Here is a 22331-nt window from a genome sequence, read left to right on the forward strand (position 1 = left end):
GTCGAAGGATGATGGATGTTGCTTGTTGAAACGTGCATCAAAACTGCGTTCATCGAAAGGACGGAGAGGTTTTACAATGCAGCTATACTACACTTAAAGTATCAAAAATATGGACTTCGCATTAGAAACAACCAACGACGATGGTGAAAAAAAACAATCAATCAGAGGGACCTCGACGCATGAAGGACTACTGGTACAGTACACGTCACACTTGGGATGGTGTTACAAACAGGCCCAGTCCACGTCCATTTTCAAACTTCGAAAACAAACTATGCAATACTCCGCACCTACCACTAGATGTCCTATGCAAAGCATGTTATTCTAAGCAGATCCATAAGCCTCCGAAATATATATATTTACAGATGTGGCTCTACTAAACTTCCTATTCTCCCAAACGTAAACACCTTGTGAGTGTTCATGGATCACACTCTACAGACATCTACACAGGTTGCATAGATTACAAGCTTTACCATATATAATATTAATCATTTTCAAAAATATCTGCGCCCCGCTCTGAGACACAAAGGGCACGGTATCAGAGTTGTCACTGGGGCCAAAATGGATTATGGAAATGCTCTATATGGAATGTCTTCAAAAGCAGTAGAGATAAATAGCAGTCCTACAAACTCGCATTGCCAGAACAGCAGCTAATTTTCCACCTTTCGCTCTCATAACCAGAGTATCGTCTTCCTGGCAAGTGCAAATCTTTTGTAAAGTTGTCACCACACCTTGACTTAAATATCGCCACCAGAACACAACAATCTATTGGAGCGAATCCTTTGCAATTGCCCTGGAAGAACTTTGAGGTACTTCGAGACCCACCTTCTAGAACCACCCAGAGGAAACCTCAAATTGATGAGCAGTAGAGCTTGGTGTGTGATTTACAGGCCTGGCATTTGGAATAACCATCTACTCAATCTGACATCTCAATCTAACTTTATTACATGAAAAGAAAACTAATAACAAATATACACAGCATCACAATGAAATCAGGTTCTTTATGATGCACCCTACTGTAATGTTCAGTGCCCTAATGCATTCAGGACCTCAGCACTATATAAGCAAACAGTCCACCACCCCGGGGAGTCCCCGATGGCTCCATTGTGGACCTATTACTTTTCACGATCTCTACCACCTTCTCCTTGGTAAACCCATCACCGCCCTCAGTTACCACCCTTGCCGATATTCCAATGTTTTTCTCCTTTGCCATCATCACCCTTGACCACCTCTTGCCTCTCTAAATGTGTATTTGCTATTTAATACTTGAGGCACTTTGCAGTGTGATATTCAGAACTTGTAATACTAAATTAATCTACCTCCATGCTCATCTTGCTACACCCCTCTCATTTATTTTCCCCCTGACATCCTATTACCAGCCCCAAAGCAAATCAACCTTGAGGTTCTCTTACAGAAATCTAAAACTCCACCAACTCAAACTCCAATACAACAGCTGCAAGTCCAAATGTCCTTAACATCAGAAACTCAACTAAAACCCATCTCAACCCTGTGCTCCGCCACCCACATACATCTGGGCCTCTCTTTTTAACATATTTATTATTTGCATAAACATACAACCAAATAACTAAAAAGAAATGCAACATAGTACAGAGTGTCTGAGAATACATTGCTGACATTAAAAAACCTTGCACATTGAACAATCTAACTTCCCCTATCGGCAGTGGCGGAGAGTCTCCTACACATTGGGAGCCCATATGTCCGGAGGTGGGGCATGTAACGGCCTTGTGCGAATGATGGCATTCTCCAAAGTATGCAATGTCCTGCAGCCATACAGGTAGTTTTGGCACAGGTCCCTTTCACCAGGTCATTGCCACTCTCCTACGAGCCAACACCAATAATAAACCTGCCAGTCTCTGCACTTGCCTTGGAAGATCTGCCGTTAATCACAGTAGGACCACCACCGGATCTACCCTAAACAGTTCTTTCACAATAAGAGACATCCTGTTGATAACCTCCCTCCAAAACTTTGCAATCTGAGGACAGTGCCATGCCAAGTGGATGAAGCCTGCCCCCTCAATCGTACATCTTGTGCATTGTCTGGGCATCACTGGATAGTAATTATGCAATTTGGCTGGTGGACAGTAAGTATGGTGCAGGAAATTGAAATGAATGATCCTATATCTGCATTTAGCGATACCCATTTGCTTTGCTTGTTTGTTTGTTTATTGATTTATATAGTGCACCAAACCCGAAGGTATCTGGTCGCGTTTCAAGTAAATTCCATTTCCATAAGACAAAGTCATAGTTACAGTCATAATATACAGCAGATGCGGCAGGCAATGTACAATATAATACAAAATGACGGTGCATAACATCAGTTACATAGCAAAGACATTGTATTGATATTAATGGACCTTTGTAAATAACCTAGGACATATCAATGGTCCTTGGCTGATAGCCAGCTTTTGGTGTTTTTCCTAAAGCTAGGGTAGGACTGGTCTGATCTCAGAGAGGAAGGGAGGGAGTTCCAAAGCTGGGCAGCCATAACAGGGAAACTGCACCCCCCTGCTTTTTTCAAATTGTATCTGGGGACTAGAAGACAGGCTGAGTTTGCAGTCCTCGTGGGATGTGCTGAGGATTTTCTGACAATTTTCTCGCTTAGGTATTGCAGGGCAGCGTGATTTAGGCATTTGTGGGTTAAGGAGACTGTTTTAAACTGAATTCTGTCTTTGATTGAAAGCTGGTTATTCTTTCTCCTGGCTTCCGAGATATGTTGTCTCCGGGGAATACTTAAGGCCGTTCTAAGTGCATTATTTTGGAGCATTTGGAGTTTGTTGACAATGTAGTTGCTAGCACCTAAATAGAGGGCATTGCAATAATCAAGTTTAGAGAGGATAAGGGCTCTCGCTGATGTAATACAGCCCTCTTTGGAGAGGAAGGGTTTACAAGCGTGTATCAGCTTGCAAGTATATGCAGTTGCAGAGGCAGTGCCGTTGACTTGCTTGCCTAAATTAAGAGCTGAATCTAGGTAGAAGCCAAGAATTTTTACCTCTTTAGCCACTTTGATGTCATTACCATCAATGTTGAAGGCGGCGTATTTAATGCTGAGTTTATTAAGGTTAGCCGATGCTCCTAGGATCAGGAGCTCCGTCGTATCGTCATTCAGGCAGAGACCATGGGATGCCATCCACGCCTGAATGGATTAGATGCATTTTGTTCACTAGGGCCAGGTCGGTATCATAGTCCCCGCTGAGAGGTATGAGGATCTGGGTGTCATCTGCATAATTAGTGTAGTTGACACCCAGGTGGTCAAGGTCATCAAACAATGGCTTTGTGAAGATGTTATACATTGTTGGTGATACACAAGAGCCTTGAGGCACTCTGCATGTTATTGGAATAGGGTCAGCAGAAGCCACGGGAGAGAAGACGCTTATGGTCCTGTTATTCAGGAATGATTGGATCCATACTATGGCTTCCTGGGAGAAATGAGCCGCAATGGCCAAGTGTTTGCAAAGCATTTTGTGGTCCACCAGATCAAAAGTGGCTGATAGATCTAGTAAAAGTAAGAGAGCAAATTTCCTATTATCTTTAAGTTCGTCAATCGGAATCTTTAGATCTATCAGAGCCGTTTCGGTCCCATGTTGTGGTCTAAAGCCAGATTGTCGAAGCCCTAAGAGGTGGTTAGTCTCCAGGTAAGCTTGGATCTACAGGTAAGCTGCTTTGTCTATTATCTTGAGTAAAAACGGGACTGCTGTAATTGGTCTATAGTTTGTTTTGATCGTGTGGTCCAATGAAGATTTTTATTTATAGAAGTAGGACCCATGCATCCTTTAGGTTGGTGGGGACACTGCAGGATGAGAATGAGGTGTTACTTAGTTTTGTGATAAAGGGCACCAGATCTCTGGCCGCTTCTTTGATTATCTGGGCTCGGCAGATATCTCCTTGACATCTTGAAGGTTTGAGTGAGGCGATGATGTTTTCTACCTCTAAGGTAGAAACTTGGGCACATTTAAATCTTTGAAGGGGTTTAAAGGTCTGATTGTAGGCACTCTGGGGCATGCCTGTATTAAGAAGGTTCAGTCTTTTATCCGAAATTTTGTTTAGGAGGAGAGCAATTTTATTGGTCAATGCATTTTGGATATTGGTACACCACAATTTATCCTTTGTGAAAAGTGTCCACAGGGGATACAGGGGCTTCCATTTCTCTTAATATAACAAACAGTTCCTTAGTGCTAGAACTGGCTTTGTTGATCTTGCCATTATAAGTCTCACGTTTGGTGAATAGTACTTCAGCTTTGTATTTGGACAACATTTTTGATAGGTTAATTTTGTTCTCCTCGGTGGGGAGAGGTTTCCATACGACTTCCAATTTCCTTTTTTCTGCTCGTAGGGCTTTTAGTTGAGGTGTAAACCCTGTGTTCAAATGGGCTCTAGGTTTACCTCTGCGCATTTTAAGTGGGGCAATAGAATCTAATGCTTGTGTGATAGTGGAATTATATACGTCTACTAACCTAGCTTTGTCAGAGGTGTCTGGCATACTGTTAAGAATAGGGATCACATGTGGCAGTAACTTGTCCACTGTAATATTCAGTTTATTCCTAGTGAGGAGTGGAGGAGCTATTAAGTTGGACCTGACAGTTGGTGTACTTGCTAATGTGGTGAAGGACAGAAAGTAGTGACCTGTGCAAGTTTGCGGTTCAATAGAAGTGATTGTTGTTTTACAATTAGGATCAGCGACCCAATCTAACGTTCTACCCCATTATATATAGCCAAGCCTTGTTTGGTTTATTTATACCCCTTGGTCTCCTCAACATAAACACAAATCTTTGCTACCCACAAGCTATACAACCTCCCCTGTTCCTCTCCTACCTCAGCTAACAGACTTCAAGCTTAGTGGCTCTACATGCAGCACAAGCCCATTTCAAGTTTCTTCTAGTCTTTAAATCTATTCACGGCCTAGTCCTTTACCTTCTTGCTGACTGTCAAACACTACTCCCCTTCTTGCACCCATCTCTCCAGAACACCTCTTCATCTATGTGTTCACCCTGGAGTGCTGCCATCAGCTTCAGCTCTTCTGCCGTTGTTGCCCCACTCCAATAGATTTGTAATGTATAGTAAACATTCTGGGTGGGGTCACAATGTAGCACTTTTCACGCAGGTTTCAGTGCTGCAAAACCACTTTGGTGGTCACTGTGGACTGTCTCATCGGATGGCTACTGAGATCAGAACACCCATCACAAGGTGTATAAAACTAACCGCTAGTGTGATGTCCTTGTGATGTCCTTGTGATGACTCTAAGGGAGAGCCAGCAAAACGTGTTTATGAATAACACGTGTTGGTATGTCCTCGTATCCACTCTTTGGTCTACAGGAGCAAAAACACACTGTGCTAGAAACTTATTTTATTCTTTGTCACAGGTATACAATGTGTAGTAGCAATTTCTAAGCTAGCATAATATCTACAAACAAAAGTAAATCAAACAAGCCTAAAGTCAATTTCAAAAAATTGGAAAGACAGAAGGAAAGAAAAAGTTCAAAACAAAAATGGTATATATATGAATGTAGACAATATTTTTACAGAACCAAAAGCAAATTGTAAACAGGCTGCCTTAATCATACAGTATATTCTGACCAGGGCCTATTCTGTAAACAGCCACTCTCTCATTGTGTCTACATATCACTTTCTGTAAGGTTGAGAGGTTGTATTATATATGATACATGATGGGTTATTAACGCGCTTAATACCCAGAGGTTTCTAAGCGCAGACCCGGGGATCGAACCTGTGTTGCTCCGTGTCGTCTTGCTTCCAAGGCGAGCACGTTGCCCCCTGAGCTATCCTCCCAAGACATGTGGTGGAACTAATTGAAATTCAATGGGGGAATAATTGTTGTGGACCGAGTACTGAAGGGTGCTGCTGTTGACTAGGTCTCAATGTCTGTTGGATCCACTCGGGGTCTACGTGTGGCACTGGTAAAAATCCTGAATGGCGCGCCACTACTGCATGTCTGGATGGTGACGCAGGTGTGATCCAGAAACAAAAGAAATATTACTCCAGAAAACCTCTTCCCATTGATATTACCCACTCTCAACTCCATCCCAGACCACACTGATCCCTTCACTATGGTAGATATGTACAACAAAGCAATGTTATCATCCCTTGATGTCAACTCACCATTAAAAATGAGAAAGAGTAAACCTCGCAAACATGTGAATACCTGGTTCACACCACACCTAAAAGCAATTAGACTAGAGAAACGCTGTTGCGAAAATATATGGAGACTAGATCCATCTTATCTGAGACCAACAAGAATAACTTGAGTAAACAAGCTACCCTTTATAAAAAAGAAATTATCCTGGCTAAACAAACTTCCTATAACCTCCGCATCTCCCAACCAAGTCTAATACCAAAGAGCTTTTTGCTATTCTGAAAGAGGTAGAATCCCCTATCCAAACCCCAGACTCCTGCCTCAAGGACGAAAACTGGTGCACGGGCATACAAAATGCTCTGGCCAATAAAATTACAACATTACAAACTAAGATCAATAATAAAAAAGACACTCTTCTTACCACCTCGAAATCTAGTAACATTTATACAACAGCACTGCTACCAATTTTGACTCCACCGTATGCAGCCTTCCCTGACTTTAACTTTCGCAAAGTATCCACCAAAGAGGTTGAAAAAGTCATCCTTACTCTTAAACCTTCAAACTGCCATGGTGACTTATGCCCAGCGCAACTCATAAAAGATGCAGCTCGTGAACTCTCCCCTTTCATTATCAACCTTATATATGCATCCCTCACCTCAGGCATCATACCCAATAACTTTAAACAATCCTGGGTCCTCCCACTCCTCAAAAAACAAAATTTAGATCCTCCATCCCTACCAACTACCGCCCTATCACCACAGTGCCATTCCTACTTAAAAACCTTGATAAAATAGCGTACCTACAAATCCAACACTACCTTGAATAAAACAACCTCCTAGGCGTCCGACAGTCAGGTTTCAGACCCCAACATGGAACCGAGACTGCGCTTGTAGACCTTAAGGCACAAATAGATGAGTTGAGAGATGAGGGCAAGACAACACTACTGCTGCTCCTTTATCTCTCAGCAGAATTCGATTTGGTCGACCATGAGATCCTCTGCAAGCACTTTGAGACGGCAGCCCACTTCTCCCAAGAGGCAATGGACTGGATTCAGTCCTTTCTCAACAACAGAACAATGCGAGTCTTCTCCCCGTTAGGAGCTGCTGACCCAATACCTATAACTCGTGGTGTGCCACAGGGCTCCTGCGTCTCGCCCACTTTGTACAATATCTTTACGAAGCCCCTTTTCGATGATCTCGACGGTCTGGGTGTCACCTACACAAACTATGCCGATGATACCTATATCCTTATCCCGTTGATGGGTGATTATGACAAGGATTTGGCCTTTGTAAATAGAGTGTCCCTCATCATCCAGGCATGGATGGCCTCCCACGGTCTATGCCTGAATGATGAGAAAACGTAACTCCTCATCTTGGGCACAACAGCTAACCTTAACAAACTTGGACAGAACTACTCTTCATTCGAAATTGACAACAATTCCATTGCTGTGGCTAAGGAGGTTAAAACCCTTGGCTTCCATTTAGACTCTACACTAACATTCAAAAAACAAGTTAATGCTATGGCTTCCGCCACATCTTATATTTGCAAACTCATCAGAGCAGCCAAACCTTTCCTCTCCTCCAATAATTGCATCACCTTAGCCAGAGCTTTGATCCTGTCCAAGTTGGACTATTGTAATGCCCTACACGTAGGCAGCAACAAATACATCACAAACAAGATTCAAATCTTGCAAAATAATGCCTTAAGAGCAGCCCTTAGTCTCCCGAAGAAAGCCCACATTTCAGATACGAGAAGATCTGTCAACTAGCTCTCCACTACAGACAAGATCTTCCTTAAATCTGTCTCGCTGATCCACGAATGTCTCCACCATTCTGCCCCTCTTTACCCCTCCAGAAAGGTCAACTCAAACCTCCTATTGGTGCCAAGATTTAAACGCACTATGACCGGGGGGAGTAGCTTTCCCGTCAAAGCAGCACAACACGGGAACTCTCTACCGCCATCCCTAAGGGAAGACCTTCCTTACATACAATTTAGATCCAATCTTATCCACTGGATCAAGGAACACGACAACTAATGTACCTGCTCCTCTCACCTACCCTACATGTTTAGCTACAACTTGTACATTTTGTACATTATACTTTCTGTAAATATGATTTATTGTATCGGTTATCAATGGTGCGGATGTGTCCAGTACTGTAACCATACTTGGTCTCCTTACTTTTTGCCTTATGTAACCTAAGCTATACCACCCTCTTGTTGCTCTTGCGCCCTGCTACCCCTGGGTTAGGTGCGCATTACAAATAAACAAACAAACATCTACGTTTCGGCAGATAGGTATAATGACCGCCTTCCTCAGGACCAAAGAACAACGTAAGATGGAAAAGACCCAAGGGTGGTATGGCTGGGAGAACTCAGCCTTGGATGGTCGCTGCGTGCTCCCTGGGGAAACAGCAATGTTCAACAAAAATGTATTCATGTATGCGGTAATACGAACACACATCTTGATAGTGCTCATGGCCGCGAAGGAGAAAAGAATCTCTCTTATTGGTGTAGCATGGCGCTCGAATGTCCGGGAAGTTAGAATCCTGCCGGACTTGGGGGTGGAGGGGGTGGGGGTGCCGCAGTACATCGCGGTCCGGGTACCATTAAGGAGAATACGTGAGCTCAATCTGAAGCGTAGAGCACAGCGGCGTGTCTCATCTCCTCTGACTACAGCAAGGTGAAACATGCTGTATGCTGTGGAGGGAGCAGGATGAGGAGGTATGGTCACTAAGGTAAAGGATGAAAAGAGTGTAGTTGACCGCTTGGATGGTGGCCATCAAAGTGCTTCAGCAGAGTCCGACACCGTAGGTGAACATCTGTGAAAGTGTGGCTATCTATATAAACCTGGGGCGATGTATGGCTACTCCTCTTCCAAGTATTTTTACCATTGCCAATAAAGAGCTTGAGTACATAAGTCGAAGGTGAAGGAGTCATTCGGAAAACATCATGTAAAGAAAGGAAGAATTAGGGTGATGGGTGGGTGAGGGGCCCATATCTCCCCAAACTTTTTGGTGGGGACGAGGGTCTGGCAGTCGATCTCTAAGGACTTGGCCATCTGAGTTCAAGTTCTTTACATACAACCACTTTTCCGTGGGAGGAAAGGTGGTTGACAGAGTTATGGCGAATTCTTCTGAACAGGGTTTTCGTTTTATGGGGAGAGTCATATGGTGGCAAGAGTAATGCATGTATTGATCAGAGGATCGGGAAACAGTGCTTTGCTGGGACATTTTGTAATGATTGAGGGTCATCCTTGTTGCTTTAAGAGAAGGAGAGATACCCCAGTATGTTCTCAAGGTCTGCAAGTGTTTGGAGGAGGTAATGCAGGCAGTTTCAAGTCATCAGGTCACTGTGTCAAAGGCAGCAATTCCAGCACCCGATTTGTTGCTCAAGTTATATTGTGAATATTGTAGCCTTTGGGACGATCCACATTGACGATTGGTGGTATGTGACGAACATTTAAGCATGAAGATGTTATTCAATTTGCATAAGGTGCTTGCGTGTGCACTCCACAACAAACATTGAGTTGCAAGCATGCAAGTTGTGATAGCGATATGAATACAACTGTATTGATAGAAGGGTGCGATGTACGATGGATAGGTGTATTGGTTTTTAGTCTTTCTTTTGTGTTACAAACCTCCTTTTGGATTCTATATAGTCCTAAGAGACACATTCATTCAGACTACACCATCTCCCACTCCAAACCAACCATCTGCCAGGAATCCAGGCACAGTGTGGGCCATGAACTCTGCAGTGGAGGTGGATGATGGGCACTACACTGATGAAACCAAACCTTCAATATCACCCCGCCTCTAATCCTACTCACCTGCACATCTTTTTGCACTATTCTCCTCTAACATTTTACACACCCTCCTTGCCTGAAAATTCACCCTGCCTACCAACCTGTTTTTCTTCCATTTTCAGATGGCATACTGAAGAGAATTCCATGCTTAAAGCAACACCACAGCATAAACAGTCACACAGCACTGACAGCAGAGAAACATAATTCAGGGTCCACCAGGGCACACACTAAGCATTCCAATAACCTTCGATACCATTTATAAGACAGCCATAAATATAGCTCAATGAAGGAACATTTTGTGAGGCAATCTCAAAATCCTGAATTCATTTTTAACTAGTTAATTTAAAATAAAACGACTGTAGAGCAAATTGTATTGCTTTCTACTCCCATATCACCTCCGGATAAAAGTCCGAAAGTACGTCCTAGAGATGGCAGTTATAGGATAGACTATGGAACACAAACTGAAATTTAAATAAAACCGAGAATATTATAAAGAAAATGCTCTTACCAGTAAAAGGCAGTTTTATCTCCAAGGTTCTTCTCCTGGACATTTCGGTCTAAGGCATTGTAGCAGATATTGGTGGTAGCGCCCTTCATCCACTCCACAAAAATGTCTCCCTTTGTCACATCAAAATTGTACTTCAGAAATGGCCCTGAATGTTGCTTCTGCCAGTAGAAATCTTTGGCAATGTCTCCCCAGAATTCTGTAAAAAAGCGTTTGTGAAAAGAACATCATGAGTGTCGGGAGAATATACAAAGAACCAGCACACATGTCTGGTTGTACATTTAATGCAAACAGTAGTAGGTCAAATCAAACAAAGATGTCCTCAGTTTTCAAGAAAGAAAGTGAGCAAACAAACTTGTATTTACCATCAGCACAAAATAAGACAAACGTGAAATGTTTTTAAATGAAATTGTCTCATCGTCCATTTTACCCTGATGTATCTCACTCCACTACAGAACTCTACCTTGCTTAGGGGAATGGCATTTGGCCAAGGTGTAGCTTGGCTGCCAACTTAGTGAACAGGAATAAAGTATTCCATGCAGTTTAAATGCAAGCTTCGAGTAACAGAAGCCAGCTACCCAGCTTCGAACTAGACGATAATCCCCATTAGGAATCTCAGCTGCTAGTCATTTCCGGATAGAATAGGTCACATCTTTACTATCTGCGAACCAACGGATCATAATTTCATAAATAATAAGCATGTGTGGTGATAGACTAAAATCAAACTGTACAGGTCATCTTATTTCTCCACTTACAATATGACACGTCAATCCCTTCCCTGCTTCACAAATCCAGCTACAAGGTGGCGGATGGTCACCCCACAAGTCACATAACTGCTGCATTTGGTGAAGCCTGATGGAGGTGACAAAAAATGAGCTACTGCTTTTGGCTTGGGGGTTTCCAGAGCTAAACTGGGAGCCCCCTACAGTAAGCCCATGCATACTGCAGGACACAATCCATTTAACCACGGACTATCAATCAAGGCAATGCAATTGTTTACATGACATGCATCTGTAAATCATCTGCCATTAGTATACGTCACAGAGCCAGGTAGCGGTCTCTGTCAGGTGGGGTTAGAGACTCCCTCTCAGCCTATGATGTGAGGCCGACCAGTGTTTATGCCAAAGCCATTCCAATGCCAGAGGCGGAGTGTGGCAGTTGGGAGGGCCCTAAACCAAATCCCTTCCCTCTGTGCCTGTTTAACATAAGTGCCATTGCCTTTCACCACATCCCTGCACAGCACCCTTCTGGCGATTATCTTTTGCTATGTCTTGTAGGATCTCCAATATCATCAGCTTAATGGGACAGCCAGCAAGCCACCAGAGAGAGAGAGAGAGAGAAAGGTCAAGCGAGCAAGAGGCAGAGGCAACTGTGCCACTCCAGGATGAAACAAGCCGCTACGCAACCCACCTCATGGTAGATCAGAGCACATTGGAGTGGAGCACTCCTACCAGATCCGCCTGCTCTGAGGCAGCGAGCCGCAACTGCGCAATGCCTGTGCGAGGCATGGTGAAAATCACCTTGCAGGACTCGCACACTAAATATTATGTTCACCTGGAGTGGGGCCGCAGAGCAACATCTTAGGCAAACCAACAACCTTGAAATGCCCAAAAGCCCTCAAACAAACTGGAACATTGATTGTTGCGGGCCACCATTGCCAGAGTTCATTGGGCCCACTTATGAAAAATGGGAGGGGCTTAAGACCCCTTTTAAATGTTTTCGTGATTGTAACACCTCCCCTGGGGAAAGGACAGGAGAGATAGCAGTTGGACCGGGTAACCAGCTGAGTCGGAGGGCCAATGGAAGGTGAAGGGAGGGGGGATAAAAGGGAGGATAGGAAGAAGGAAGATGTGGGTTGTTCGGGTCAAGTTAACAGAGGAGGAGAAGGAGGACCAAGAGGAAGGACGGAGCAGAGGAGTGTGGAGGAGAATTGGTGGAAGAGTGTGAAGGGTAAGGTATTGGTTAGTAGGAGAGAGTGGTATTTTGGTTTGAGTGTGCGTACAAGGTAAGTTAGATTAACAGGACTAGGGAGGAAATGAAAAGGTGACTGGGGAAGTGAAATAAGGGAGAGTGTGGGGTGAAGTCATAGTATTAGAGGGGAGGGTAATAGAGTGGAGAGGGGAGAGTAGTGGATGAGGAAGTGTAGTAGCAGTTGTGCGTATAGGGAAGATAAGTAGTGCAGTGGAGAGGGGAGAGAGTAGTGAGGAGGAAGAATGGATGGTGGAGGAAGGTAGTATAGAAAGGTGAAACGGTGAGTGAGGAAAGAGGGAGGAGAGTAGGAGTAGAAAACAGATAGTGACAAAGATATAGGTAGAGGAACAGTAGAGCATGGAAGAGTCAGAGCAAGTGGGGCATGAGTGTCTGAAAGGCACAACCCCTTACGTTCTATCATCTTGAGTTAATAATAGAGCAAGGACCACCGAGATTCTACGCAAAGGAAGGATTTTAGACTGATATGGTGTTTACTTTTAAGCCATGAGGTAGGTAGTTTTTAGATAGTAGGGGGAACTGATCTCTAGTGACCATTCCGAGGTTGAGGGATGCCTGGGTTAGGAAAGGAACCCACATCCTAACACGAGATAGAAAGGGACAGCCTTAGAGAGCCCCATCATTAGTAAAGCAATAGAAAACCCTTAAACAGTTGGTGTGTTCTTGAGGCCATCTGTGACATATGGCTTTGTAGGACGGTGGGATTTCTTACTGGGAAGCATTGCATGGATCCAGATTTCTGTCAGAGCAAACTCTGTTGAACCATGTCGCAAATAACTGTGCATGCATTACATGTCAAAGATTTAGAACCTGCAGTGAGAGAACATTGAATGGAACCCCCATCAGTGTCTGCACCTTACCAGTACCAGACAGCATTGTAATGTTTCAATTACCCTGTGCAATGTACCAATTGCTATGCACTGGGTTCTAGAGTGGTAGGTTTATATATTTTGTACCATGTTGGCGGGTAATGTGATGAGGCCTTGTATAGGAGCCCTTTGGGAAATTTTATGAGGCCTTGATGAACATACCCCTATAAGAAACGGGGAGATTTGTGAAAGGGCTAGAGAGTGCAAAACCTGTAGTGTTTATGGATGCAGGCCGAAAGTACCTGAATCCCGACTCATGCCTCCGCTTTTGGTGCAGTGGTTACAATGGGCTATGTGCCTATTAAGGAGAGCTCAAGATCTCAGGTTGTAGTGCTCTGGCACTGGTCAGCTGCTGATGTGTGGGTTGGTGGGCAGGGGGGGGATAAAGAGGTGAGCTTTGTCATCACTCGTTGAAGGTTGATGTGGTCACGGATAGTGATGAGGGGCGGTGCGGAAGGGAACCTGTGTGTGTAATATAAAGAGGCAATGGATTGTATGAGGAGTCGGGTCATCAGAAAGGAGAGGAGAGGAGAGGGGAGGCGAGGAGACAAAGTAGTGGGGTAGAGGATGGGAAACTGGGCACCATCCAAGGAAGAAATATGGAGTTAAAGAGAAACAAGAACCAGAGAAAATGGAGCACCATCCAGGGTTTGGTTAGGGCATCCTGTTGGGCATTTATGGTAGCATTGGTTCAATTCCATTTGGCTTCTGTGATATCCAAATCAAATTAGTCTGTTTTCATATAATCCTTTGCAGACAAAATTGCCGGAGGGTTTGTGATATGCTTGTATAGCGGGTTGGGTACATTCCATTATTGTCATGGGGAGCCGGATGCGTGTGGATTTGCAGAACATTCATATGATTTTGGTGGGGTGGCTTCCTTTGAGTTGAAGTTGTCGTGAGTTGGTATATTTTATTTGAGGTTTCGGTCTTGGTCTCTTGTTAGTATTGAATAGACAGGTTTTGGCATTTCTTTGAAGGTAAGGTGGTCTTCCATGTGAAGGTGGTTGAGCGCAAAGTTCCAGAGCTTGGTTGACGGGAAGGAGAAAAAAAATGTATTTCCAGTTAAGGGTGGACCATTACTAATGCATCTTTGCTGGATCAAAGTGCTCTGTAAGGTTTGTAGTGGGTGAATTTCTATCGAATCAGGAGCCACTGGAATGTGGGGAGGGATGGGGGAATTGGATTAGATTCGATCATTCTTTGGGGCATTTTGGCTACACGTTTTGGACGCTCTGTAGCCTGCTCAGTGGGAATTCCAGGAGTCCAAGATAAAGACTGCAGACCTAATTTAATCTTGAAATAACAAGTGCCAAAACTGCCATGTACCTGTGCATGAAGGTCAGGTTGGGCATAATACATCAGATCATTGGGAGCTAGAAGAAGCTTTTTGCCATGCCTTTAAACTGCGATTCCTGTACAAGGTGGCTGGACATCATGATTCTGAGGTTTCCGACAGCTGGCAAAGCAGGTTTCCATTTCAGCCGGCCATTATTTGGTGTGGGTTTTGTGGTGGGGTGTCCCAAATCATAAGCTTTGTTTTAGCTGGGTTGAGTTGAAACCTGTTTGAAGCCATCCAGGAGTCCATGTGTGCGAGGGAGGTGTTGTGATCCAGTAAATTACTTGTAGAGTAGTTAATATGCAGATGATTTGGGTGTTAGTTGTGTGTACGAAGTATGTGTGGCCTGAGTTGTTAGGTTCCAGGAGTGGAGTCATCTTCCTCAACCTGCCTCTCTCTTTGCTTTGTCCTCTTCAACTAATCCAGAATAGGACTGGAAGACTTATCCTTGGCCTCAAGCCCTAGAACTCTTCATCTCCATCCCTTAAATCTCTCCACTAGATCACAGTTGTTGCAAGGGTCAAATTCAAGGCCCCTTGCATCATCCACAAGGCTGTCTGGAACCTGAGATCACGTTACATACAACTCTCTCTTACTAAATATTGTTCCTCCAGATCCCTCCAATCTTCTGGCTCCAACTCTCTGATGATTAAACGCTTCCCCAAGCAATGAGCTGGGGGCAGATCTCTCTCCTCAGCTGGCTCCCTCCTATGGAACAGTCTCCTGCTCTCTCTCCGTCTTGAACCGAGCCACCTTAATATCTGCAAACAATTTAAGACCTTTCTCTTCTCCTCTTCCTTCCCTCTCCAATGCTAACCACCCCCTGTGTCACTGAGATTGGCGGCCTGGTCCCTCAAGAGTCTAATAGAGTCCTGGCCTTCTGCCCAATCGCCCCAGCACACCCCTGCACTGCCCACTGGGCCAACACCTGCCTGTCGGATGGTTTGCCTCCGCCCGCACTTACCTGTTGGGTGGTAGACCTCCCTCTTCCCCTGGGTTGTCTCCTCTCATGCACTTACCTGTTGCGCCCCCCTAACGGGCACCTCTGGCACTTCCTCCGCTAGGAGACCCTAAAAGCACCTAACCTCACCCCATGCTTCTTTTTTCCTTTTCTTTCACTGCACTTGCATGCTCAGAATATCAAAAGGCTTAGTAGGACCGCCGTTTCTTTCTATTTATTCATTGTTATTTCCATTGTTTATTATTCTCCCTTGTGCCTTGTGATGCTTTGAAACACTGTCTTGCTGTATAAGAGCCTTCTACATGACCAATAAAATAAAAGTAAATGAATAGTAGAGGCAAGAGAATGGATCCTTTGGGTACGCTGCAGGTCAACTTGCGGGGACGTGACCTGAAAGGGGTCATGTGTGTTTCAGTCATCTCTGTAAGGAATGAAGCAATCCAGTGTAGAATGGTTCCTTTTACTGCAATGTCTTTTTAGTATGAGCTTGTGGCTGATGGAGTCAATGGCAGCGTAAAGGTTTAGCAGTTAAATGCATCAGGTGAGTTCACATGTGTTGCTTTCTGTGATGCCCCAAATTGAGCACAGTGTGGATTCTGTTCTTCTTGGTCGGAATCCTCGTTGAGACATGCAGAGCAGACTATTGTTTTTTTTAATGTATTTCTGTAGATGTTGGTAGATACATTTCTCAAAGAGTTTTGTGATGAATGATTTGTTGGAAATTGATCTGCAATTTGCTAGATTGGATTTTTTGAGCAAAGGTTTGATGAAGGCTGTTATTTGGGTGCAAAGCATGATTCATTGCCCGATGGAGGCATGGAGGAGGGCTAGAAAGGCAGGTGCTAGCTCTGGGAGTACTTAGTCACTGCTCTGTAGACATTGGGAGGTGGAGCAATCCTGCTAGATTAGTTCATCTTGGTACGGACGTTCTGAGTGCAGCAGTGATGAAAGGCTGTTCATTGTTGAGCTAGCCGTTTGTCTGTGAGGTTTCTCTTGTTGGGTATGGAGGAGTTGTTCCTTTGCTGTCCTTGTGGTGTGGAACTCAAGTCTGCAGATGACAAGGGGGGTCCTGGGAGACTCTCTGCCAGACATGAGTCCTGGTTACAAGAGCCTTACCCAGAGTCTTAAGCTCACTATCTTTCACAGAGGAGAAATATCCCAAACGTATCAGTCTTTGTCCTGCCCTGGGGCAGTTCAGCACCGAAATGCTAGACAATTCTCCTCTGAACAAGAGTACCAACAGCAACCCCAGACACGTGTTTCGGTCTGGTTGAACCTCATCAGTAGGGTGTAGCTGTGCCTCTCTAAGAATAGTGAGCAAGGGGTCCACGTCTGGATTCCCCTAGTAATTTAGGGTGAGACCCAAAGTTACTTGAAATATGCAAATAAAAAGGGGGGTCCTGGGAGACTCTGTCAGACATGAGTCCTGGTTACAAAACATAGAAGTTCTTGAGATGGTTTTGGCGCCATGATGCAGGCTTCTTGAGTTCATGGAGGATTTTGAAGACTGCTCGTGTTGGTCTGATTCCTTTTAATGCACGCAATAGGCTTTTTTTGATTTGATAGTTTCCACTCAGTAGCATCAAAGCAGTAGAAAGTAGGCCAATTTGTCTGCGGGAAGGTCATTTCCACTCCAGATTTTTGAGCCTTCGGTTTTCTTTTTGAGGTCATTATGTTTGAGGGTAAACAATTTGCTGACTGTTTTATGAGAATTTGAAGGGCTTTTGGGCTATGCTGTCAAGCGTGTTGATTATCCAGTTATGGATGTCATGAAGTTGGTTATCCAGCATTATTGCCTGGTGTTTAGTTGTGTGCAGAGTGTGCAGGGGCTTGGCATCTTCACGTTTTTCCAGGAAGGTGTTCAGTTGGATCCCTTTCTGGGATCTAATTAACATCAGAGGAGCTTTGGTTGATTTTGCAAGTTGGAACTTCAGAGAGGATGCTAAACGGGATGGGGAAGTGGTCTTCCCAGGGTGAACTGACTTAAGGAGGAGAGGTTGGTGAAATTCCCATTAAAGAAACATTTGTCCAGTTTCATGGGTGGCCCTTTAACCAGTAGTATAAGGTGAAGAGTGCCCGGGCTTGAAGAATGTGACTTTGTGGTTGTGTTTTTATTTGTATTTATTTATTAAACATTTGCATGGCGCATATACAGCAGAAAGTGTTTCCACGTTCCACAAGGCAAGAAGGGGGGCATAGGAGAAAACAACAATAACGGTCCTACTAGGCCTTGTGACATTCGGATCGTGCAAGTGCAGTACCAAAAAGTGCAAGGGGGGTCAGGCAAAAGGGATGAATAGGGATTGGGAGAAGTGCTGGAGGGAGAGGGCCTAAGGGGCTGGGCAAGGGCTAATGGGTGCCCAGGAAGGCAAGTGCCAGGGGGACCCAGTAGTAGGGGTAATGGTGCGAGGGGACAGGGGAGGACCAGCCTCGGAAGGTCAGGGAAGGTGTCCTAGGGCAAGTGCTGGTAGGAAGGGGGAGACTGGACGAAGGAGAGCCTGAACCCGGAGAGACTCAAAGGACACAAGCATCCAGTCATAGCAGCAGGAGGAGACTAACATGGGAGGGGGAGAGGGAAGGAGAAAAGGAAGGTCTTGAGAAGCTTCCAGAATTTAAGGAGGCCCGGCTCGAGTCAGATGGGCAGGGAGGCCAGTCCAGAGGGAGGCTCCTGCCAAAGAGAGAGATTTACCCCCACGTTCTGCTTGAAGAAACATCTGATCTGCAGAGAGTTGGAGCTATAGGACCAAAGGACTCTAGCAGGGAGGTATTTAAGGTATTTAGGGAGAGAGAGTTGAATGTAGTGAGGGCCCAGACCCTGGAAAGCCTTATGCATGATGCAGAGGGTCTGGAGTGTAATCCTTTCAACCGCCAGTGGAGAGATTTATGGGCTGGAGAGATGCGCTCCTGGGCTTGAGGCTGAGGTTAAGTCTTGCAGTCCTATTCTGGATCAGTTGAAGAGGGCGCAGTAAGGACAGAGGCTGATTAAGGAAGAGGCTGTTGCAGTACTCAAGCCTTCAGAGAACCAAAGCTATGGAGAAATTGAGTTGCTGGGGGAAAGTGTGGAAATCGAGAAACTTCCGAGGACTTGAAGCTGAAAGCGGGCCTTCTTGGCAAGGTCACTGATATGAGTGCGAAGGAGAGACAGGAGTCGTAGAGGACACCCATGTTATTAGCCTCACATGAGGATGAGGGGAAGGGGCCCAAGCAGGGCATCCAGAGTGTAGAAGGGAAGGAGGGACGGCTAGGAGTCCCAATGAGAAGGATCTCAAACTTACTGGCATTAAGGCAGAGATTGTTAGCAGCACACCATGCCTGAATAGCAGTCAGAAATGAGAGAGAAAATAGGAGGAAGAGGAGGGAAGCTTAAAGGAGAGCTGTGTGTCATCAGCATAACACTGGAAATGAGAAGAGAAGGTGGAGATCAAGTGGACAAGCTATATGTTGAAAAGCCACGGCGAATGGATAGAGCCCTGAGGGACGCCGCAAGTCTAGAGTGAGGTAGAGGAGAGAAAGGGGCCGAGTTGAACTAGGGAGGGCCGATTAGAGAGGAAAGAGGCTAACTAATCCAGTGCCCGGTCCGTGATGCCCAGGGTATCACAGAGCCGATTTAGGAGGATGGAATGATTGACCATGTCAAAGGCAGATGATAGATCGAGGAGAATAAAGGCAGAAGGAAAGTTGGAGTTAAGGTTTGAGAGCAGGTCATCACAGGTGTTCAGGAGAGCAGTTTCCGTGCCTCTGGGTGCTCTGAAGCCAGACTGGTGGTTGTGAAGGCAGCCAACGGATTCAGTATAACGGATTAGTTGGGAGATGACCAACTTCAACAGGTGTTTGCCCAAGAAGGGAGAAGTGGAGAAAGGGCAGGAGTTAGCCAAGCAGGAAGGGTCCGCAGGCGGGTTTTTTTTTTTGTATGAAATATTTTATTGGGTTTTCAAGATTTAGTAATCAACAAGCAACAGAACATTTCATTGAGGCTCATAATACAATTCATCAAAATCCATCTCTCGCCTCCCTTTTCATATAATAGTCTTAAGTCCTTAACAAATCAAAGCTTGTCCATAAGTTCAGTCCAAGGAGGGTATACAGGGCAGCCATGTGATTCAACAAAGAGTGGCTCGCCCAAGACTCACAATATTAACAATTGTTCATCCCCCCCCTCCCCTCAGTCATAATCAGTTGACTAATTCATTGAGTATAACCATCCCCTCCCTGATTCCAACACGGGTCCGCACACTAGGAACGTTCAGTCAGAAGCATTAGGAATAAAGAGAGGAAGAGAGAAGAGATGCCTCAAGCCTGAGAAAGAAAGGGTAGAGGGAAGGGGGGAAGAAAAAAAGAGAAGAAAGAAGGAAAGAAAAATTAAAAAAAGAAGAACACAAAGGCCACTTTTAATTCACAATATCAGCAGCAGCGTTCATAAAGAAATTACATTGCCAACATCAAGGTTTCATGAAGTATTTCAGCAAGAGTGGGTGAAAAAACATCTGCTCCCTATCCTGTACAAACTCCAGGAATGGTCCCCAAGTCCGTCTGAACTTAGCCATTTTCCCTTCTTACATAGCTGTGAGCTTTTCCAGGCCTAATAGGTCCCACATCTTAAGCCACCAGTATGCTATATATGGTCCTTCCACAGATTGCCATAAGCGGGCTCTCGTAATTCCTGTTGCTATGAGCAGCTGGGAGAGTAGAGTTGCTCTAGGGCCCAACATCGGGAAGGATCCATCCTCTGGGACATCCCCTAGCACTAACACCAGTGGACCCATAGGAAGCAATACCCCAGTAATTTCCTTAATCTTGGATCGCACTTCTAGCCAAAACGATTGTATAACTGAACAGTGCCACCACAAATGTGCCAAATCCCCTTTCTCTCCACACCCATGCCAGCAGGTGTCGGGATAATCAGAGTTTATTGCGTGCAGCTTGCTTTGGGGTAGGTACCACCGATAACACAGCTTAATAGCATTCTCTTTCACAATCGTGCATCTGGAGCTCTTCTGAGCTCTGTGCCAGATCCTGTACCAGGATTCTTCAGGGATCTCCACGCCCAGTTCCCTCTCCGACGCTGCCATGTACGGAAGTTTCTCCCCCGGGGGAACATTCTCTAACAGCCTATAACAGGTTGAGACTATGTGCCTATTGACCTTCCAGAAGTTTAAGTTCAATCCCGATGGGTTCCCTGGCCACTGCCCGGCGAGTATACCTGTTGGTTATCCAGTGGTGCAGCTGAATGTATCGAAACTGATTCCAACAACTTAAAATTTGTATTTACGTTCCATAAATGTCAGGGGCTCTTGATTTGTGTATAGGTCTCCAAGTCTCAGCGGTTCGACTGAGACCCATCCCTGGAAGGAGCTAGCATCTAAGCTTGGAGTGAAAGCCGGATTTTGGGTGACAGGAGAAAGAGGGCCCAACCCAGATTTGATACCTCTTTGCACGCATGCCTTGTCCCAATTCCAGAGCGTTATCAGTGTGGTAGGCAAAAGCCCGTTCAGGTGCCTCCGGGCTTCTCCAGAACTAAACGGGAGGTGGGCTAGCGGGAAAGGAGCCACCGCCCTTTCGATTTCCTGCCATTTAGGAGGTTCCGGAGAGTTAACCCAGGTCAATATGGCAGCAACCTGTGTGGCCCTGTAGTATCGCTGAATTGACGGGAGCTCCAAGCCTCCTGACGCCTTTCCCCGAGTAAGGAGTTTGTGGGAGATTCTGGGTTTTCTCCCTTTCCAAACAAATTGGTTCAACGCCTTTTGCATATCAATAAGATCCCCTTCTGGGATTTGCACGGATAGAGACTGAAAAACTTAAGAGCCTCGGAAGTAAGGCCATCTTAATCGCGCTAATTCGTCCCAGCCAAGAAATCTCTTCAGACTCATACCGTGAGAGCAACTCTTTAGCCTCCCTCCATAGGACAGGAATGTTGGCTTTGAAGAGACCCGAATAAGACAGTCAGTTTAATTCCCAAGTAGGGGATCCCTGTATCAGTCCATGGCACGGGAAATCATACTCGGATAGATGCCACCTCTCTGGGAGTCTCGGTCAGAGCCAACCCAAGGGATTTAGACGGGTTCACCTCAAAGCCCGAAATTTTTGCAAAGCGGGACAAAAGATCCAGCAGCGGTGGAATAGATCTACCAGCATCGTTTAAGAAGCACAGCAAATTGTCCGCGTGAAGGGCTAATTTAGGACATTGTCCCTTGATTCAAAACCCAGAATCTTAGGGTGGAGTCGAATTTGTTGGGCTAGGGGCTCCATCGACAAGGCAAACACCAAAGGCAACAGGGGACAACCCTGCCTCATGCCCTTGCCCAGAGTAATCAAGGGGGTCCAATGAGCATTCATCCTTACCCTGGTTGATGGAAAATGGAAATTTGCTAGGACCTCCTTCGAGAATCTACAACCAAACCCGAACCCCTTCAAAACTAACCCCAAATAGCCCCAGGACATACTACCAAAAGCCCTACGGGCATCCAACAACAAGAGAGACAGTCTCCCCGAGATCTTAGGAGCAAGGGCAACCCGCCCGGCGGGTATTGTCCTATGCGGAGCGGTTGCGGACAAAGCAGGATTTCCCCCAGGCGCCCAGCTATTATTTTGCCTAATAATTTTGCAGCTGTGTTCAGTAGGGCGATCGGCCGATAGGATGCACAGTCTAAGGGATCCTTTCCCGGCTTCAAGATCAGGGTAGTCACAGATTCAGCCATGGATTTAGACATAAGCCAGCGTCCCAAATAGTATTAAACAATTTTGTCAGATTGGGGGAGAGAACAGC

The 22331-nt window shown here is 45.3% G+C and overlaps 1 protein-coding gene across 2 annotated transcripts in view; it reads right to left on the reverse strand.

Moving 5' to 3' along the window:
• The window catches only part of ACSS2 (acyl-CoA synthetase short chain family member 2), a 948517-nt gene that overhangs the window by 806953 nt on the left and 119233 nt on the right, over window positions 1–22331 (reverse strand). For both annotated transcript variants that reach the window (XM_069652109.1, XM_069652108.1), the window contains exon 2: window positions 10414–10609. In XM_069652109.1, coding sequence (XP_069508210.1) covers window positions 10414–10609 — 196 coding nt within the window. The remainder of the gene's footprint in view (window positions 1–10413; window positions 10610–22331) is intronic.

Source organism: Ambystoma mexicanum, chromosome 3p, assembly GCF_040938575.1.
Source record: "Ambystoma mexicanum isolate Mex_15411 chromosome 3p, UKY_AmexF1_1, whole genome shotgun sequence".
In the NCBI taxonomy this organism is placed as follows: Eukaryota; Metazoa; Chordata; class Amphibia; order Caudata; family Ambystomatidae; genus Ambystoma; species Ambystoma mexicanum.